Below are 22,132 nucleotides of genomic sequence, written 5' to 3' on the forward strand. Positions count from 1 at the left end.
CACAATGGTTAACAAATTGTTCTTCGTGCTAGATCAAAAAGGTATATCCCTTGCGATATTTCACACGTGCAAGGGAGAAACAAATTTAACCTTTTAACACAGACGATATTTTTTCAAGTTGAAAAAAAAAAAATATATATATATATATACATATATTCTGAAAGAAATCAGGAATAATTATATTTATAAAATAGATATCAATAGATACGATCGGTTCGATCTTATAAAATATATTTTCGTGATAGCTATGACACTTCTATTCGATTTCTAATGTAAGAGAATTCGTGAAGTTGCATATGCGATGTATGAGTATGAACAGAGACAGATAGAAGTAGAGTGAGACGGAAGAACGAAGTGAGGGCGTACGGGCACGGCTAATAAGCCATTGCTTGTGACTTTAATATTATGGATATCGTTGTTTGCACAGCTGCCTGTGCGAAGTGACAGCCAGACCGAGAGAAGAGCCGCGTGCGAGATCGATGCATTTATGCATGACGCGTGGATCGAGCAATAATATTTTCATTCTCCTTTCTCCACGCCCGCGCGAGTTCCTTCTTACGCCAAGAAGCTCTTCATCTCTCTCTTTCTCTCTCTCTCTCTCTCTCTCTCTCTCTCTCTCTCTCTTTCTTTATCTTTCTCTCTATTTCTCTCTTTATCTCTACCTCTACCTATCTCTGTTCTAACGAAAGACAAAGTAGCTTAGGCGCGAACTTCACGAAGTATACCGTGTATACAGGTAGTAGAACACTGACTCGTTGAACGGTAACATATGTAATACTTTTCTTACATTCATACTATACATATGTATTTTACAATACTGCAGTGGCCAGTTGTGATTCGTCGAATAAATGAACGATTTATAAAAAAATTATTAAGTATTTAATGAATAGAAATAACAGATGTATTAAATTGTCGTAATTTTTCTTTTTTCTTCGACAAATTTCATGGAAAAAAAAAAACATCTATTATTGCACATTGCAATAACAAATGCTAATAATGGAAGAATTAGATTCTCAGAAAACATTGTTAAACCGTATTTTAAATGGTACATTAAATATTTTATGCTGCAATACTCCATGCAAGATGCATTTAACAGGTCACAAAGAGAAAAAAAGGGAATAAGAAAAAGTATTAAAGTATGATACTTAAATCTTCTAAAGATTAATTGATAAGAGTAAAAAAAGAAAAAAACTGTAATAATCTCTTAATTATCGTTTACTTTATAAAAGAGCCAGCAGAGTTTCGAAAAGCGTATGATCATTTTTGTGAGGTCGCTGTTATATAGAAAGCATGCCGTACGGTTATAAAGAAGAAAGAATGATTTCCAAAGAAAGGTGGAAAAAGGAAAACAGATAGAGAGACAGAGAAAGAGAGAGAAAAGGTGGGAGGGAGGGAGGGATGGAGAAAATAGGGGAAAAGCTTGCACAAGAGAAGGAAAAGAGTTATAATATCGTATAATGAAAGAAAGAGAGAGATACCAATAGTTGGAGCGCTCGCGGTGAAAATACAAAGAACGATGGACAAGGTGAGAATAAAAAGCATCGAAGGACTCGCTTTCTCTCTCTCTCTCTCTCTCTCTCTCTCTCTCTTTCTCTCTTTGTTCCTCTCTTCCTTTCTCTTTTTCACTCGCATAGGTGCGTACAATGTATTCGCACGATATGAACTCTCCCGGTCGCGGAGACTCCTTCCTTTTTTCTCATTGAACCAGCGATGCTTCGACACGAAAAGACGCACCGGCTCTCTCGGTAGGGGAGGGTGGGCAACGGGTCGCACAAAGTCGATTCGAATGAGAGAGAAAGAGAGAGAGAGAGAGAGAGATAAAAGGCGCGGTCTGAAACACGAAATATATAAGCAGCCGAGAGAAGAAGAAGAAGAAGAAGAAGAAGAAAAAGAAGAAGAAAAAGAAGAAGGAGAAGGGTGAAATGATGGAAAAAAAGAATGAGAGAAAAAGAGAGAGAGAGAGAGAGAGAGAAAGATAGAGATAGAGAATGGTGAAAAAGGGAGTAGGGGAAAAAAAGAGAAAAAGAGAGAGAAAGAGAGAGAGAGAGAGAAAGGGAGAAAATAGCAGCAGGTCGAGCCCAGGAGTCTCCGGACGAAGACAAAGAGAGAGCAGAGAATTAAAAGTATCGTGGACAAAGCCGCGGGACAAGACGCGGGAGCTCATTTGGTGTCTCCCCGTGAATGGGCGTTCATTATGATGCCTCCCGGACTAACAATCGGGTTCATTTTGTCTCTCCTGCTCGTGGCAACAATGGTGTGGGTGGATGGGTGGCCTGGAGAAGGAGGTGGTGGTTGGGGGCTGAGAGGGGCGGGGGTGGCTGGCCGGGAGAGGAAAGGCTCCGCCGTTGCTTCTGTCGCATCCACCTCTCTCTCTCTCTCTCTCTCTCTCTACTTCTCGTTCTCTCTCTCTCTCTCTATCTCTCGTTCTTCCTCCCTCTCTCTCTCTCTCTCTCTCGTTCGCGCTCCGTTCGTGCTTCTACTGCTGCCTCTCGGTTATCCCTCCGCCATCTTGACTGTGCCACGATGTTCTTTTGTCGTCTTATAAAGGCACCAGCCCCCGGGAAGAAAAAGACGGCGGCTTCGTGGCTGAGAAAGGGAGGAAGTGCCGCTGGAAGAGACGCAGAAGCCGAAGAAGCCGATGGTGGTAACGGAGCTAGTGAGATAAAGAGAGAAAGAGAAAGAGAGGAAAAGGTGAGTGCAAAGAGAAGAGAAAGACAAACGAAAAGACGAAGAGACCCTTTCCTACTGGATGGAGACACCCTCTGCCCCATCTCCAATCTCTCTTTTTTTTCTTTATTTCTTCTCTTTTCTTTTTCTTTTTTTTTTCCTTTTTTTTCTCTTTCTTCTTCTTCTTCTTCTTCTTCTTCTGTTTTTTGTTCCTCTTTTTTTGTTCCTCTTCTTTTTTCTCTTTTTTCTTTTTTTTTCTTTTGTTTTGTCCTTTGGTATCAACGAGTCGACCTGGATCGTAATTATAAACGGTGGTCCAAAGTAATAGTTGTGAAAACGAAACGCGAAAAGTATAAAAACGCCGATATCATTCGGTTAACTTTATATATTTCAAGGAATTCTTATATCTTTCTTTTTTCTTTTCTTTTTTTTTTTTTTTTTTTTTTTAACTGGTTTTACTGGTATAAATTTATTCATTGTTAAGAAAACAATGGCGAATTATACGAGTGAAATTAAACGTTCGTTAACGTTATTCTTTTCGTTTGTTCATCACGATTTATATATGTATCACGAAAGTGAACTCTTCGAAGTTCTATCATCAATGGTGAACAAAAACTCGGGCAAACGAACTATCCACGCGAAAAGTAACAACGATCTATCGTCGATGAAACGATTTTTGTCTCACGTACTATCCACCAGTCTCTTCTCTAATTACATCCGTTTAAACGCGTAACTCTCGACGATCAAATCGATCCTCGACGATCCTTTTCGTAAATGAGAAAAAACACGAAAGAAAGAAAGAAAGAAAAAAAATAGAAAGAGAGGGAAAAAGAGAGAGAGAGAGAGAGAGAGAGAGAGAGAGAACAAGGATCTATCTTTTTCGGTAGAACTCGTACCGATTCAATTTACCTTAGCGGGACGATAATTAACGTCGTAACGGACGATTTTGCCCGAACGGAGAACGCGTAATTGCTTCGAAGGGATTGCTGTACGCGAGGTAGGTAGACAAAAAAAAAATAAATGAAAATATTAAAAAAAAAAAAAGAGAGAGAGAACAAAAAAAAAGGAAGAAAGAGAAATAATAACAACAACAGCAACAAACAATAATAATAACAAAAAAAAAAAAAAAAAGAAAAATATTCGGAGAAAAACGCGTCATTCATTGTTTCGCGACGATTCTCGCACGAGAATATTACACACCTATCGTCATTTGCGAGCAATTACGTTTCAAATTAGAAATAATTAAACGCATAGACGGCTAATTAGTTCAATGTAATTACGTTACTCTTTCGCCCGTGGCGAACGAACGAACGAACGAACGTTGGATGAACGTAGATTTTTTTCACAAACGTTTTGCCATTCTTATCGACGAATGATAATGAAATATCAAAGATGTGAAATACGAATCATATGTTTCCTGTTAAATGAATTTCTACAAATGTGGATGAACGTGAGAATGCATATTTTTTAACGGTGAACTTGTCCTCTTCGATAAGAGGAGTCGTCACGTTTTATGAACGATCGTTTTCTATAAACAGATTCATATACCCATCGACCTTTCTCTTTCTCTTTCTCTTTGTTTCTCTCTCTCTCTCTCTCTCTCTCTCTCTCTCTCTCTCTCTCTTTCTCCTCTCTATCTCTGTCTCTTCTCACTCTTGATAAAGAGGAAAATGATTTGCACGTGCTTCGAAAGTCGAATACGCGTTGGAGTATCGAACACGCGGACCATTAACGTCCCGATAAAATGTTTCCACTCGGCCATTGTTCGTCTCACAAAGGTATTTTGTAAAGCGTATGGTCACTTTGGGACTCGACGAAAGCACAGAAAAAGCTTCCATATGTCCTTCCTCGGATGACGCGAGTCACGTAGGTGGCCCGTACACGAGACCAACTTCGATCGAGCGTTGAAAATTTACGATCGTTTCGAATTCCTCGATGTTTGATATATATATATATATATATATATATATATATATTCCATACACACGCATACACACAAACACAAATATATATATATGTGTGTATAGAAAAACAGAAGAAAATAGAAAATAAGAGATAGAAAGAAAATTATTAATAAAACAGACCATAGATGGCCACCATTTGATGATTCGCTTATAAATTTAACACGCTATCTTTCACATGATTATTCTACGAAAAGCAAAAGAAAATTTTTCTTGCATCTGCTCGCGGACTGATCTGAATGCCCTCGCATTGTCATTTTTCTTCCTTTTCTTTCCGTCGATTGTTCAATGGACCGACAATGCTCGACCGGACCGACGGTGGTCAATTTGTTTGAATGGACAATAACAGACGAGGGGGGGACACAATGGACGCGTTAGCTGTCACCGGCATAAATCAATTTCAGCAAAATGTAGCGAAAAGGTGACCCGTTTTAACGTTGAGATTGCGAAGCAACGCGTACGATGCGTCCCGATTTCGTCTCTTCGTACGATCGCCCATTTCGGAGGGTCATTTGTTTGAGGATACTTTTTCCTTTTTCTTTCCGATTTTAGATCCGTTCGTCTTGAACGGAAAAATATTAAGCGTATATTATTATTATTATTTTTTTTTTGTAACAAACAATATCGTGTACGTGTGTGCGGGGGTGTATGCGTTTGCATATGCACGTGTTAAAAGATGAATTAGAACATTTCAATTCTTTTCTTTTCCTATTTTTTTTCTTGTTTTATTTTCCTTTTCTTCTTTTTTTTTGGGGGGTTTTTGATCTTTTTGTTTAAATCGCGCAGAGAGATAGAGAGAATGAGCAGCACGCGAGAAAAAGTATATTTTCCGAGCATTTTGTACGAATTTATGCCGCTTGAATCAACGCGGGTTTTTTCAAGCGTAACTCGAGGAACATCTGTAAAACATTTTTTGGTAATCAAGCGCGGAAAATGCGTGCCCGCCGTTCATTTAATCTGGTTCGTTCAACGGTGCACCATTGTCCCGTCATAAGATAATAAAATTCAATTAATATAACGAGCCAATTAAGCACGTCGACATAGTGACACGATAGTATTGCATCCAAATTTTTCAGGTACACACATGTACAGAGAAAGAGAGAAAACGAGAGAGAGAAAGAGACAGAGATTGAGAGAGGGAGAGAGAGAGAGAGAGAGAGAGAGAGAGAGAGAGAGAGAGAGTCAGGGAGATCATTCGATTTTCGTTGTATCCATAATCGGTCTACGTTATCGTTTCGAGTCGTTTTCTTAGTTTAATTACTTTAATTACTTCGAATTTAGTACCGATCAATCAACAAATTGCGTACGTACAAAATACGCTTAAATGTCACTAATTAATTAATTGTTTAATGATCGATCGAAATTAATCTGAAAGCTATTCATGACAGTAATTATAAGAAAAATATATGAATTTAGTTTGAACTTCGGATTAATTATTTCTAGTCACGCATAATGTTGTAATTGACGCACTCCTATAAAATGTGTGACCTACATGCCCGACTTGTTAAAAAAACTCGGTCGATAAAAAAAACTTTCTTGATATTAGTTATATTTATTATAACAAAAGATTCTTTAAACGTGGGTTTATGACCTTGTTGAAACATGAAGCAATAAGATATAATAAAAAGAAAGAAATAACTTTACACTAATAAAATTATAACAAATACGGAAGCAAAGTTATTGACGAAAGAAAAAAAAACTTGTCTTATCCGTCGTCGATACAACATCGTATCCTTTACTTCAGTAGATAATGTCGCACGATCGTCGATAAGGTAGGTTCCTACCAATTCGAAAAATAAGTTTTTTGTTGGTATCTTATCGCTCGTTGGTATTTCACGAATTATTATCGCAAAAAGAGAAATTCTTTCGACAGAGAAAGTTGGTCTCCTTGGACGCTACAAAAATACGGATACACTCGATTGGTCGGATATAGGGATGAACCCTCTTCTTTCGTATGAAAAGGGTCGGCAATGTTTTGAAAGGACGAAAAGCCAGTCAGTAGCTGGACAATGAACGCAAACAGGATTTAAGGATTCTGATAGCGCCGTATGAAGCTGCTACTCGCCAGGATCCGAATTGAATCGCATTAGCCACAAAAGCACAAAAGGGAAGAGAGCTCCCGGTCTCTTCGTTTTCGTGTCCGTTGTTATCGAGTGCCTCTCGTACTTCTCGATGGGATTTCGCGTGTCTCTTTTTTTTTCACTTCTTTTTCGATTATCATTGTAACTCGACATTGCTACCTATCGCGATAAGGATCCACCATCTTCAATTTCATTCCTACAAATCGATTTCATTTTACCCTGTTGTCCAACCCCACCTCCTTCCTCGACGAAAAATAATTTTTTGTCTTTCTTTTTTTTTAAATGTATTTTTAGAAGATGTAAACTTCGTCGTTTCTTTTAAACCATTCAAAGAAATACTTTGTTAACGTGAAAAAGAAGAAACTCTCGCGTTAATCAAAACAACGTCTCTAAAGTGGCATATTATCCATCACATTCTATATCATCGCGAACGTATCGTTCTCACGTAAGAGAAAAAAGAAATAAAAAAAGAAAAAAGAAAAAATAAGAAGAAAAATGTAAGAAGCTGACGATGAATCGTCGCGGGAAGAGAGGAAAACACATAGTCACTGCAAACGACTCTCTGGTAATTCCTAAATGTCTCGGTGTTAGATAGTGCCTCTAATGTGCCTACGGCCTATCTGTCGATTTGCTTCATTTCCGTGTGGAGACGTAACCGTAGCGTACGAGACATTTATACTTTGCCAGTTTCTCGACTTCGATATACAGAGACTTTATCTCTCTTCTCGTATCAGCCTCTCTCTCTCTCTCTCTCTCTCTCTCTCTCTCTCTCTCTCTCTCTCTCTCTCTCTCTTTCTCTCAATAACTCTCTCGCTTTTCTTCCTACGATCCTCTCCCTTTCATACTCTCCTCAGTTTCTCTCAAATCGGATTACGAACGTATTCGACCATTTTATGCCTCACCCATCTACTATATTCGATTTCGGAAGTATTATTATTATACTTCGAAAGGAAATCGAAAAAATTTCAACGAATCAATCGAATGAACGCATTAATTTCATTTATATATATGTATGTATGTATGTATGTATGTATGTATGTATGTATGTATGTATGTATGTATGTATGTATGTATGTATGTGGATACATTTATCTCAACTTTCGAAATTATTTATTCCACGATTGCTATGAAAAATCCTGTGATCTTTCTACGTACGTTTACTAATACCATAGATCGTAGATTATAATAAAGATACCTACTTGCTTCTTGCATTAAAGCTCGCACGCCATTATCGTAACTCGAGGTCTTCCGTGGATAACGGAAATAGAACTGTCGTAGGCGTTCGTTTATGCTCGCGTCAACGCTCTTACACCTTTAATTACGAGATAATTCAGTAAAACGTAGACGAACTTCCTACTTTTTCTTTTTATAAAAAACGTAATGATTCATATATATAAAATCATTTATACCAATGATAAGAATTAGGTCGAATATGATTGAAAGATAATTCGTATTATTGACAAAATAAATGAATTTTCAAGTTTGAGCTTCTCCTAACGCAAAGTAAACCAAAAAATTTGACTTCGTCGTATATCGAACGAACGATAATAATATTTTCTGTTTGCATTAGCTCAGCTAGCTTCTTAAGTTTAACAGTTCCTTTTGACAAGAAGAAGGAAAAGACAAGCTGTTCGCTCGTTTATCTTTCCCACAGACGGACCCGAGAGAACGATAACGCTACGCTTATCGACACTTCCGCAAATCGATTAGGTGTGAGAACGAGAGTGAGAAGGATAGAGAAAAAAGACAGAACGAAGAAGAGAAACAGATAGATAGATAGATAAAAAGAGAGTAAAAGAAAAAGAGAGAGACGGTGGCGAGTTATCGTTGTATATGAATGCGTACATATGTTTGTGTATATATACATACATACATATATATGAATATGTATAAGAGAGTGCACAGAATGCAGCAAGCATAGCGCGGCTTCTTCTTTCGAGAGCTTAACGATCCAACCGTGGCTCTAAAGTACTTATACATATAAGTACATATGTACCTACGTGGTACGTTAGTTAGTCAGCTGATATTAATATGGTCATAATTGAAAATTCCATACTCGCTATAATGAGAGACAGGTATATTAAAGTAATTAAATAATTCAAATTCTTTCATTTATATGAAGAATTATTTTTCATCTTTGTTTGTTCGTTCTTTTTTTTTCTGTTATTGTCGGAAACTTGATTCTCGAATAAACTACAGCTTCGATCGATCTCTTTTATCGATGCGATATTATTCTATATCGATCGAAAATTTTTTTACTATTCGACTTTTGTTTTTCTTCAAAGAGAGAGAACGATATACATATACATATACATACATACATACATACATACATATATATATATATATATATATATATAGTAGAGAAAGAGAGGGTAGCATTGTGTATTTCGGTACACTCGCGGGTCAAACGGGAAGGGCCGATCAAATCGATAATTGGAAAAAGGCTCGTTGTCACGGCAAACCAGTCACAGATATCCATTTATACATACGTATATGGAGCCGCGTTGATAAAGGGCTTATTCACGGAGCTTCGAAAGATTTTCAAGAGACAATGATCGTGCGTGGGCCTGTCGACAAAAGTGAAAGCGATAAAATTATTCGTTCGCGCGAACAATCGGCGTAAACGAGCGCTTCGATTTTTACCACAACTTTTTATTCTTTATAAACTTTTTTTTGCTTGTTTTGTTTCTCCTTTTCTTTCTTTCTTGCTTTCTTTCTTTCTTTTATTTCCTCTCTTTCTTTCTCCTTTTTCCTTTTATACTTTTCTTTTAAACTCTTCTCCTTAGACGGAGGAGCACGTATATACTAAAAAAAAACTTCGACTTGACTCTTGAAACGATTCACATTTTTTAATAAATAAACATAGACAGACCTTTTTTCTTTTTCCATTTAATAATATGTTAATTGTCAAACAATTTACGAGTTTCTATATCATTGTCGATATTCGTTGTATATTAAAATACAAAAAAAAAAAAAAGAAAGAAAAAAAAAAGATACCGATCGATTCCCTTAAGGTTAAGACAATGATCGAGACTAAAAGCTCGAATCGAGGAAGTTTTCAAACGGGTAGCGAAACAAACGACGGGAAGATCGTCTCTCAGGTTCGAGACAGGCGAAGAAAGGTCGAAGGGCAAGAGAGTCCGATATTGCCGTTTGTACACCCGAGGCGAGAGGACTCATATCGAGTCGACGACAATGTTCCCCCATAATGTCGACAGTAGAGCATTGTCCGCTATTGCCGTACGAAGGATATCTTTTGCCAGTCGCGTGCAAGAATCGCGCAAACCACCCTTCGTGTGTGCGAAGCATCGAAGAAGAGACCCTCCACGATAGAGATATATGTACGTTACCCTGACGGACCTTTAATTGTTCCTTTTATTTATTTTCACACCTACGGGATACATTTATATCTTCTTTTTTTTTTTTCTTACACTCTTTCGACTCATTGTTATTTCTGATTCGCGATGAAGTTGATAAAAATTAGGAAGAAACGATTAACCATTGATAATTAACGATCAACCGATTTATTAATTTCCTTTTCAACGACATCGATAAAACCTACATTGTGCAAAAGAAAGAATATATGTAACGTTCTGTAGATCGATTCATAGATTCTACGAGAAAAGAAATATATAAATATTATAGATATTAATTTACATGAGATCGAACTTAATTGATGAACAAAAGAAATGTTATATTATTATACGATATATATTATATATCTGTGATAAGAAATATTATGTTTAGATATATCAGATTACGTGGATATATTTTAATCGATTTGCATATTTAGTTGGGAGATTTATTATTGTAAATTAATGAAATAGTATTGTAGGTAGACGGAGAACTTTCAAGAGTATTTTAATAATCAAATACGACATCAACGTTCCTATTGTTTGACTTTTCGTTATCCAAGTGACACAATGGTAGGATAAGAAGTAAGATCATTGGACGATCTCGAAAGGAAAGTCGTTGCGAGGTACGCGTGTGCTCGACTCGAATACATATCGCCTGTCGAATCAGCGATCGGCACCGGTCCACCAACGAAGGGACCATTCCTCACAATTAGCATCGATTCACGTGACGTACCGTCCATACAACACGTTCGTTTCGTTCGTCGCGTCAGAATGATCGTACCCATCATCATGGATGCGCTAGCGGACCCTCAACTTGGATAATTATTTTCCGATTATGATTGATAATCTTTGAGAATAAGAGACGAGAGAAGATACACGAGGCGGTCCACGTTCTTCGAGGTTATCTATCAACTCGAACAAAACCGTCGAACTAATAAGCTCTCACGCGATGATCCTTTTACACCATCTCAAATGCAAAAGTTTTATTCTTTTATTGTCGAAGAGAGGAAGTAGTATGTACATATATACGTATATAAATATATCGATCGTATCAATGATCAAATCTTTAGCGAAACGTTTGTTTTTCTTTCTTGTCACTTTTTTGTATGTCTGTTTCTCCCTTGTAATATCACGCCTTAGTTCTCGATCAATTTTTTATTTTCAAACCCTCACGAAACTATTGAGTTTTACGAACTTTTTAAATTTTTAGTTTTGATCGTAACATCGATTAGTATATATTCCACGTTATTAAGGAAAAAATGAATTAATGAAAAAAAAAAAGAAAGAAAGAAAGAAAGAAAAGAAAACGAAACAAAACAAGGAAAAAACAAAACGAAAAGAAAAGAAAAGGAAAGAAAAGGAAAAGAGGAAAATAGAGAAAAGAATAACGGGTTGAGTAAGAATCGTACGATGAAATAACGCGACTCGATGTATGTACGTGCGTGCCGCTCGTGCGAGAGTGGTTGATCCTTCCAACCTCCCTCGCCACTAACCCTCCTCCCTCGTAGCCCTCATAGATACATTTATGATATATTCCAGTCACACGCGTCCACCACCGGTGGTGCCCTCCTACGCGCAACGTATTCATCGTATGTAACTCGAACGGGACTCTATAAAATACTACCCTTACCCCGATTTTGTTCAGCCGAATAACTTATTGTAGCCTGCTCTATTTTGATACGGCAACGGCATGCACGCCGAGCGACCGCGTACGTTGAATACCGAAATATCGTGTCTATGTACGATCAAACAAAGTGGAATTCGATTTCGTCTTTCTCAAATGTTAGATGTCCTAAAACCTTGACGAATATTCTTATTTACATCTATCGACAAATCTCAAACATCCACCCATTGATTCATCATTATCATTTTGATGCATAACGTTAACGTTGAATAAAATGCAAAATGCATCTCTAAATAATACGCACGTACGTGCAGCAGCGTAGCGTTTCTACGTTTGTATATTCTACGTTAGAATATAATATAAATAGAAGTATATACTTTTTGTCACTCTCTAATATCGATGAAGTATCTGAACATTCGATCTATATTATTAAAATCCGATCTTATCTAGACAAGATATAATAAAGATCAATTGGGATGTTAATGTAGGGGAGAAGGGAGGTAGAGGACCACCAATTCCTCTGTTTCTCGTTTCTTTTCTTTCTTTCTTTTTTTAATTGTTTTTTTTTTTTTTTTTTGAATTTTCGAACAATATATCTGTGTAGGTAGGTACTTGTGATGATGAGACTAGCTAGCCAAGCTCTGGATGTGAACGAAGAATGCTCGGCAGGACTGCGCGATAAAAGGACAACAAAACGACGTAGAGCGTCGCGATTAACTGAAACAACCGAGCCGACAATGGAGTAATCAGCGAGCTTTTCGACGGCCTGCCTTCTCTACCAACTCGTCATCCTTTCTCTCTCTCTCTCTCTCTTTCTCTTTCTCTCTTTCTCTCTCTCTCTCTCTCTCTCTCTCTCTTTCTCTCTCTCTCTCTCTGCTCTCAAGCACCGTCCCATCGCGTAGTCGAAGCTGCCGTTGTTGTCGCTTCAGCAATCGCAACGATGATGCTTCGTCCATTGTCGAGCGCTATTGTTTTCTTCATTGTGCGCATGAACTGCAGCACAACCCTGGCCTAGTACTCTCTCTTCCTCTCTTTCTCTCTCTTTCTCGTTTTTTCAAAAATAATTTTTGTCAATTGAAAATCACCTAAAAAAACTAAAGGCTCCTTTCTTTTATTCGAGAAGAATGACCCGTCCATTTTTTATCGTTAATTTTAAAAGATACTCGTTCGTTTAAAATGAAAAAAGAAATATATATATATATATATATATATATATATATATATATATACACACATATATTCCAATAAAGGAATCTGTTCTATCGACTTTGAAGAGACACGTTTGCAAGACGATATTTCGAAAGCAAGAAACCAAATGATGAGACAAGGAAGCTGGATTGTTTCATTGATGAGCGAGCATTCAAGGGCGTAACAGGGACTAGCGAGAGAGAGAGAGAGAGAGAAGGAGAAGGAGAACGATCACGCTACAGCGTTTGCAGATCCGCCGACAACCCTCTTTCGAAGCACGCTGCACGATGAATGGTATAATCAGCGGTCGTGTGGCCACCCCATTGCCGAAGAGAGGAAGATAGCCGATAATCCTGAGAGAACGAGAAAGATAGAGAGAGAGAGAGAGAGAGAGAGAGAGAAATATATATATACAGAGAGGCAGAGATATCTTCTCTCCTACTTGTTCTTCTGCTTCACGCATCAATTGGATTCCAAAAGAGTCCAAACGATTTTGGAAAATCACTTACACCCACCCTCTGACACTTATTCTCTTTTTTTCTCTCTCTAACTCTCTAACTCTCTCTCTCTCTCTCTCTCTTTCTTATTCACACACACTATTTCCTTTTCAACGTATTATCTCACCCGTAAAAGATCTTATCTGTCCACACGAGTTTAGATCTCTCCTAGATAAGGTCACCCTCCTAGAAAAAGATTTTCTCTTTCCTTTTTTCTTTCTCTTTTTTTCTTTCCATTCTCATAGAGGTGGAGAACGATACAGAGAACTAATTGAATCCACTCGTATACACTTACTTATATATTACATTGAAAGTTATAGAAGCGTATCGGTGAGAGATCAAAACTAGAGTTCCCCTTTTCTTATTTCGCATGTCAAACGATAAAATTCATGCACACGCCCGCCCTTTCCCTTAACTCCCCTTTCCACACCCCTTTGGATCAAGCGAGAAACGCTTAACGAGGCTACGATAAAGGATCTCGTAGAATAACGAAGTACGCTGTTGAATTTCGGTGATTAGTAGCGTTATGGGGTATCTATGAGGGGTTGATTATTGTTTAATGAAATTTTCTTCCTCCGTAGGATATTTGTTAACGAATCCTCATTAAACATTTTTTATGAAACTTTCTCGAAACAAATCGATGGATGTGTGTTTTTATTCGTTAGAAAAAAGAAAAGAAAAAAATAACGAACGAATACCGACAAAATTATCTCCTCAAAATAAGAACGATATTAACAAGCAACCTCGAAAACCAAGTCTGAATATTATTTGCCGTGGGGATGAATGTATTCGCACTTTCCGGAAATTTGACTGCTGACTACGGACACTGCTTTATAGTAGATGGTTTTCTCCAGCATCGAAGACGTTACCTCTTGCGAGCGGTCCCTCTCTCTTGTCTCCCCATTTTATACCTATACTCTCTTTATCGCCTTATCACTCGAAATGTCTTCAGCTTCAACGGTAGAGAGCACCCGGCCCCTCCCCCTTTCTTTCTCCCCTCCCTCATCTTTTTTCCTTCCTTCCCTCTTTTCCCCGAGCAATCTCAATCTTTACGGCAAGACAGCGCCAGCTCTGATAACATTTATTACACGAACCGTTTCTTTGCTCGAATCGTACTGATGACTGTGAATTAAAGAAAAAAAAAGAAAGAAAAAAACATAACCTTTTAAATATCAAAAGAGAGCTAGGAGATGTTGTTTAATCGTGTAGGAATAATTTCGATATATATATATATATATATATATATATATATGTATGTATGTATGTATGTATGTATGTATGTATGTATATATCTATATATAAAGAAAAAGAAGAAGAAAAAAAATATAAGTCCTACGAAATATGCACGAAGAATAATTGGTATTGTCTCAAATCGGTCTAGGCCGATGGTTAAAAAGTGAAAGAAAGGTTGGAAAATTGGTCGTGGTTGTAGGATAATCTGTAGGAGAAACGCGGCCGCACAAACACTCGAACAAACGTCTCTGAGATAGATCCATTGAGCTAGTTGCAAAAGTGTTAGAAATAATGGATAAGAGAAAGAAATGAAATAGGAAGGAGAAGGAAAGAGAAAGAGAGAAAGGAAGAAAGAAGAAAAACGCCAGGATCGTGTCTAAAAGAATATACGTGATTTTGTCTATGTATTTCTGTCTATATGCGTACGTGAGAGAAAAAGAGGAAGATAGAGAATGAGAAAGAGAGAGAGCAAGAGAGAAAACGTTCCTGGTCCACCTGTTGCATGCGCTGGTATCCTCGATTCGCCATGTCAACGAAGGAGCCAATCGTGGGTGTCCATTAGCTGTGCACGATGGTGGGAGCAGAAGGATTCGTCTGGTTGGCCGTCGGAACAAACTTTTCCCACGTCCCACGGGAGTCGGGCCACTCGACGCTCAGCGGATCCCGCGGATTCGCCCCGAACTCCTCTCACCACCGGCAACCTACTCTCTCACCGATCCTGCCACAGTCCTTGCCACGCTCTCGCTACGATCCGCGATTGTCTCTCGACGTCTCGCGTTTCAAATTTACCTGTCGTCCCTTTTCGTTTCGTTAATCATCCTGGAAACTCCTTAGGACTCTTGGAATGACCATCGTCGTCTTTGTCGTGAAGTGGAGACTCAAATTAAACTTGATCGATCTTAAGACATTGTTATCATTGTAAGAGAGACATTATCGTTGAACGAAAAAGATTTATTATATATTTTTCAAAAGCGTTCGCATGTGTTTAGAATTTTGGTGGATATCGGCGGATGAAATCGCAAAAAATCGATATGGATGCATCTGGGAATTCTTTTGAGGGACGTATGATTTGATTAGTAATTGTCAAAAAGAAAAAAGAAAAAATAAAGAAAAAAATAAAGAGCAAAAAGGAAAGAAAGAAAGAGAAACGAGAGAGAGAGAGAGAGAGAGAAAGAGAGAGAGGGTGTTTGTGTTAGTTTTCTTATTTAAATGCAACGAAAGATAACCGCTAAAATGTGCATCGATTCGATTCCAAGTTGTTAAGTTGTTACGCGCGAGTCCGCGATTCGAGTTACGCGGGAATTCGAACGGAAGAGGAAATACCGTCGGAATGTCGTCGAAAACGCTTCACAACGAGCATATTAAGAGACCGATGAACGCGTTCATGGTATGGTCTCGTGGACAGCGACGAAAAATGGCACAGGAAAATCCGAAAATGCATAACTCCGAAATTTCTAAACGGCTTGGAGCAGAATGGAAGCTACTAAGCGAAAGTGAAAAGCGGCCCTTCATAGACGAGGCTAAGAGATTAAGGTAAGTCTAAGAGATTAAGCTAAGAAAAAAAAAAAATATATAATTCATTAAAATAAAATTTAAATTCGTTCGAACAATACGAAAATTAGAATTATTCATTGATGTTTTTTAATTGGAAAGAAACAAAAATTTCAATGTTTCTTCATGAATAGAATTTTAAAAGCATATTAAAATGTTTTTTAATACGTACAAATTATAACTTAATTACTTGCACGTACACACACGCGCGCGCGCACTCGAGCGTGTACTTGAAATTATACCGTGTAAGCTTCGTAAATCAAAACTTACACAATATAATTTCAAATCGATTGATAAGAAATGATAAAGAATTCATTGAAGTGTCTTTTGAAAATCAAATCGATTTCGATTCTTCTATTTCTATTTAATCGACTCTCGTTCGTTCAAGCGAGTACAATTAAAAAATTAGGTATCGTTTTCAAATCAACGAAAAGCTTTTTCTCCGCCGAGTCTAATTGCTCTTTAGACATTACGAACACTTCACCAAGATGATCCCATTGAGACGTATCTATAAATGCTATGGGGTTGAAAAATTAGGAAGGGGAACGAACGGGCTCGTAGTTCATAATACGGTACATTGTTGCTAAAGCTAAGGGCGTGCTACGTTAAGCTAGGGGGTTGAACCAGGAGAATAATAGGGTAGTATTTACAGATGAGAAAGAGGGTAGAGAAAGAAAAAGAGAGAGAGAGAGAGAGAGAGAGAGAGAGAAAGAATGCTCTTAGCTCTTTATTACCGACTCTGAATATTTAATCACTGTTATGAGTTTATTTAGCTATTGGAGATAGGAATTCGACGAATTGGTTTTAGACGTAATAGGAATCTTAAATTACTCTAATGACGTCTCTTCTGCGAGATCGTAAAATTATATAACATCGATTCTCCTTGCATAATGAACCTCCGAAAATCTAAATAATTAATTCATCGGAAGTAAGATCGCTTCATTTCGTTTTAGAAATTTTCGTTTCGTCTTATCGCTGAGGAAGAAGTTGAGAAACTGATGAAAAAAAGAAAAAACAAAAAACGAAAAAGGAAGTGAAAAAATTTGTCAAAAAATAAGATGAAATATTCAAGATGAAATATAACAAAATATTCCTACTTCTTAGTATAAGTGAACCCTATATGCATATGTTAAATTCTGGAATAATAATAATAATAACAATAATAATAATCTAATTCTTCTCTCTCTCTCTCTCTCTCTCTCTCTCTCTCTCTCTCTCTCTCTCTCTCTCTCTCTCTCTCTCTCTCTCTCTCTCTCCATTATTCCACGAATACGTCGTCGATTCGCCTTCAATCGAAAGTGTTCGTTTATTTCGTGGATCCGCCTAGCGAAACGCCGCGAAAGCAAGGTAGGGATAAGCTAGCGAGAATTCCATGGGGGAGTGTAAGCGTCGAATTCGCTTTTCTCGCTGGCGCGGTTATGGGTCTGATAAAATGAAAAGAGGAATTATAAAAGTCCGCTGCGTACTCCTCAATGCGAAACGCGGATCGTTTCCTATTGATCGGCCTTATCTCGTGCACCGATCCGTTCCGCGAATCTACATTTCACTTTTCGCGATATCGAGAGACGAACGAAGAAGGTTGGTAGGATGAGGAGAAGAAGGAGAAACGAAATTTCGAGGAACCGCCGGTTATATCGACGAATTTCACTTGATTTCCGTACGAGTGATTCTTGATAGAATTTCACGGATGAATTTCGTTAGAATTTGAAAGCAAAGTTCGACGTTACCGTGAGAAACTATCCGAGAGAACTTCGATCTATCTTATAGAAACAGACACTATACCTATCTACGTCGAGATAATTAATATTTACTTTACCGTCTGGCATATGAATGGAAAAGTTAAAAAAATATAATAGAAAAACAAAATAAAAAAAAAAGAAAGAAAGGAAAAACAAGAAAAAGATACCAAAAAAAAAAGGAAAGAGAGAAAGAAAAAGGAAAAAAGAAAAAAAAGGGATAAAAAGCGTGGATGTCCACGTGAAATTTGGAGTGGAACGCGTAAGAGCGAATCCGCTTTTCTGCCGGATGCCATGGAGAAGGAGGAAGAGAAGGACGATATCGGTGGTGGTGTCTGATGACGATGGTGGTGGTGGTAGTGGTGTGGTGGTAGTAGTAGTAGTAGTAGTAGTAGTAGTGGCGGTGGTAGTAGTGGTGGTAGTCGTGGTGGTGGTGATGGTGGCGATGGTGGTGATGGTGGTGGTGGTCGTCGTAAAATAAAGAAGAGAAGAAGGGCTACGATAAAGTCGTTCTCTTGGAGCCGCTTCTCGATATGACCGGTTGGTGGTAGTAGTAGCTCCTGCTTCCCGTGGAGCCGTGCTGTCACTGGCCCGACGTAATCTGTCCGTTCGTTCACGGCGACTCACAATGTGGCCCCCGAGATAACAAATAAAGCCCCATTGTCGCAATTGTGTGGATTTAAAAGGATTTGCGCTCCTCGTCCCGCGCTCTCCATCTCGTCTCGCCTCCACCACCCCCTCCCACCCCCTTTCTCTTCTTCCTCTTTCCTCCTTCTGCCGCCTCTATGCTGCTGTTGCCCGTCCAACGATTCACCGTCTCTTTCTCTACCCCTTCTCTAGCTCAGTACCTAGTCCCGCGATTCGCTCCTTCTCGACGCTCCTCTTTACGCTACCAAAAAGGATCTTATATCGTAGATATATATACGCTTATGTAGGTATACGTATATAACACGTACATACGTATAGCAAATACATACACCCGTATGTACATGTGTATGTACCATGCCGTTGAAGCTATCGGTATCTCTCTCTTTCTCTTTCTCTCTATTTCACTGGAGATATCCACACACCTTTATATTTCCTTTTGCTTCGCCTAATACGAGTTGTCATACAGACGGGACAGTGTTAAGAATTTTCCATCGACAGACTCACGATCCCACGTTCTTGGAAAGAATTAATATAATCGGCGTACGATTTCAACGTGAAGAATTCGTCTGGTTAATCGAGGGTACCGTACTACCGAATTAACTCACAATCAGAGACTAATTGATATTGTTTCTTGTTACGGCAGAAACCGCAGGGTGAAGCTTATGTCGACCGGAATGATATAAAGCGTTGTTTATCGTCGCTGAAAGTCCCGATGCCGATGAAGAGGAAAGGGGTGTGGGGAAAGGGGTGGTGGTTGCGCGGCTGCCCGGAGAATTGCCGTAGAATTGTAAAGATTACGCCCCGATGTTTATGCATTTATGCTGAATTATTGTCGGCGCGGCTTTACCGATGTTTATGCTGATTTACGCTTTGTGCTATCTGCCGGGACACATTGTCCCGGAATTATTATTCTGCCGCCTCTCTCCTGCATCCTCCGTCATTCTCTCGCGCAATTCGCGTCGGTAAAGCGACGGCAAACTTCGAAATTTCAAATTTACTCGTCCGAACGGAAAATTTTGTTTGATTCGACGAAGAGGAAACAAAAGAAGAAAAAAAAGAAAAATGATAACAATTCGATTCATCAGATAATATTCTCAACAATCGTCATTCATTTTTCCAAGGATTTATTCGTTTTTTAACATAGAAACGAGAGAGAGAGAGAGAGGGAGAGAGAGAGAGAGTAAGAGAGAAAGGGAGAGAGCAAGCTTTATTTCTATCTTTCTCTCTCTCTCTCTCTCTTTTTGCACAACGCTTTTCCCCCATTGTCCTCCTTCTTTCCGACAAAATTCCTCGCGAAGAAGCCGCGAAAAAAGTAGAAGCAAAAAAGAGAAGGAGGAAGCCCTTTCGGTACGAACACCTATCTCTCCTTCGCTTTCTTTTATCTCCATGGAACGGAGCATAAATAAGGACTGCGTTTGTGCGCCGCTTGGGTACATAATGGAGTATTATGTGATGGAGATACGAAGAAGGCCCTCTACGTTGATGCAAGCACAGGGTGTGTGTACAAGATATTTACTACAAATACTCGTGTCGGCCCTATCGCGTCTCGGCGTAACGATAATACGTCCCTTTATATGGATAACAGTCTCGAAAAGAAGAGAGAAGGAAAGAAAAAGAAAATAGAAAAAAAAATATCTAAAATTGATTCACCAGAAAGTTTCATTGATCTTTCCAACTTAAGTAATTATTTATTAATCTGAAAATTATTCGAAAGGACGATCATCGTCCGTCGCGTAGATCAGAAGCACGATTAGAAGTACTCGTTAATAAAGCTTTATCGTTAATTATATCATCCCTAAACCGGAGCGGACAAAGTCTGCTACTTTAATCATGCCTGATTTAAGTCCGATTAACGTGTTGCGATGAAAAAAAAAAAAAAAAAAAGAGACAACCTGAAAAAAATCGTTAATATCACACATTTAATCGTTGAGTTTGATAACTTCGCTTACGAACAACATCTGTTTCAGAGCCCTACACATGAAAGAACACCCGGACTACAAATATCGACCACGACGGAAACCGAAGAATTTAGTGAAGAAAGAAAATAAATTCGGTTTTTCAATATCGCCATTGATGTCGCCCGGTGATACCCTCGGCAACATATCTCGTGGTCTTTTACCACCGTTGGCACCACCTTCGCATCATCATCCTTTGATAGGTCACGACGATCTCAAGATACCTCGTTTCTTTCCGCCGTTTCCGTATCCCCTCTATCCGATTCAACACAAGTTGGGTGACGAATTGAACGGTGGTAAATTGGCTGCGGATTTGGCCTTCCAAGCTCTATACGGTGGTAGCACGTTTTATTCGAGTCACCAAGCGGTATCCTGGCCAGGATTACCGGCGACGACGTGTCTCCAAGCTAATTGTGGTTGTCCTAGTCCACCGAAGGATCCGAAAAGGACGTATTTGCCATCGAAGTTGGAAGAGAGATCCTTTCCCAGTCCGGGTAAACACGAGGACGAAACTTTTCCGATCGAGCGTGGTGATACTACCATTGAAGAATCTCGTTACAGAAAGCTAGAGGACGAAGGATTAACTTCGACGTTGGAAAGGCATCAGGAAGAAAGATCGAGAGATCGTTTTTCATCCTCTTCTTCCTCATCGCCAACCGATCGACCAGAAAGAGCGTCTAGTACGACATCGGCAACGACAACGAGTACGGTGACCAAAGTAGAAAGCGTCTTCTCCGTACAAAATCTTACATCACCTAGCACGAATTTGACGTCCCATCGAAGTCACGTCATATGAAGACCGCTGCCGGTTCTCCCGGACCTAAACTTCCGGGGGAACCTTCTACCAACCGGTTGGCCGACGGCAACCGATTGGTGGAGAATACCACCGATGCTTTCGCCGATCCCACAAGCTAGTGTCGCTAATCTACCATCGGCTAACATCAAGGACGACGATGTTCACTTTCAGGAAGAACATCAGAGAAATTCTGTCGTCTCTAGAACTACCGGGAGGACTGGCTTGCACGTCGGTGCCGCGCAATGAGATCTTCTTGAGAAGTATCATTAGGTGGACGAGTCAAGTGCATTTACCGGAACGTGATCGAAATGCTTTCAGACTTCTTTTCCTTCTTTTCTTTTAACGTGTTAACGTTAATTTATGATAAATCTAAAAGCAGTGATATTACGTCAATTTCATTTCTCCTACGTGTTGTTTATCTCAGCTCTAATAAAAACAAGACATAATCGACAAGTCTCGCTAAAGAACGTTATATCCCAGGTAAGATGGCCGAAATTATTCAAATTTCGTCGCGACGCTTAACAATTAATAACATAACATGGAACGATGGAACGATATGAATTCGATATTTAAATCGACGAAAGGCCGAAAGAATTCGACGAGTTAGCTTCGAAAGCAAAAGTTAATTAAGACAATCTCAACGAAGAAGAAAAAGAAGAGGAGAGAACAAAAAACAGGAAAAAAATCGACGACATATCTCTCCCACCCTAACCCCTCTCAGTCGCCCATTGCAAATTTCGTGAAAAACATTTCCTTCTTTCAAAGCCACCTAGTGAGTTAGATAGTCGAAATCGATAACACGGCGTTACGAAAATCCCACAAAGGGATACGGTACT

The 22,132-nt window shown here is 38.9% G+C and overlaps 2 protein-coding genes across 9 annotated transcripts in view; one reads left to right on the forward strand and one right to left on the reverse strand.

Moving 5' to 3' along the window:
• Positions 1-22,132, reverse strand: part of LOC122631951 (peroxisome biogenesis protein 1) — a 115,987-nt gene that overhangs the window by 74,657 nt on the left and 19,198 nt on the right. The window contains exon 16 of one of the 7 annotated variants that reach the window (XM_043818211.1): positions 14,703-15,508. The exons of 5 other annotated variants lie outside the window; for them this stretch is intronic. The gene's annotated coding sequence lies outside the window, so the exon portion shown is untranslated. Of the gene's footprint in view, positions 1-14,702; positions 15,509-18,312; positions 18,787-22,132 lie in introns of those variants that run through there. One more of the 7 variants, XM_043818210.1, reaches the window with a different exon arrangement.
• LOC122631955 (transcription factor Sox-21-B-like) overlaps positions 1-22,132 on the forward strand; it is a 36,037-nt gene that overhangs the window by 13,661 nt on the left and 244 nt on the right. The window contains exons 1-2 of one of the 2 annotated variants that reach the window (XM_043818220.1): positions 15,498-16,143; positions 20,513-22,132. The exon at positions 20,513-22,132 is cut by the window's right edge and continues 244 nt beyond it. In XM_043818220.1, coding sequence (XP_043674155.1) covers positions 15,941-16,143; positions 20,513-21,296 — 987 coding nt within the window. In that variant the 5' untranslated portion in view covers positions 15,498-15,940 and the 3' untranslated portion in view covers positions 21,297-22,132. Of the gene's footprint in view, positions 1-15,497; positions 16,144-20,512 lie in introns of those variants that run through there. The other variant, XM_043818221.1, reaches the window with a different exon arrangement.

Source organism: Vespula pensylvanica, chromosome 9 (genome assembly GCF_014466175.1).
Source record: "Vespula pensylvanica isolate Volc-1 chromosome 9, ASM1446617v1, whole genome shotgun sequence".
Classification (NCBI taxonomy): domain Eukaryota; kingdom Metazoa; phylum Arthropoda; class Insecta; order Hymenoptera; family Vespidae; genus Vespula; species Vespula pensylvanica.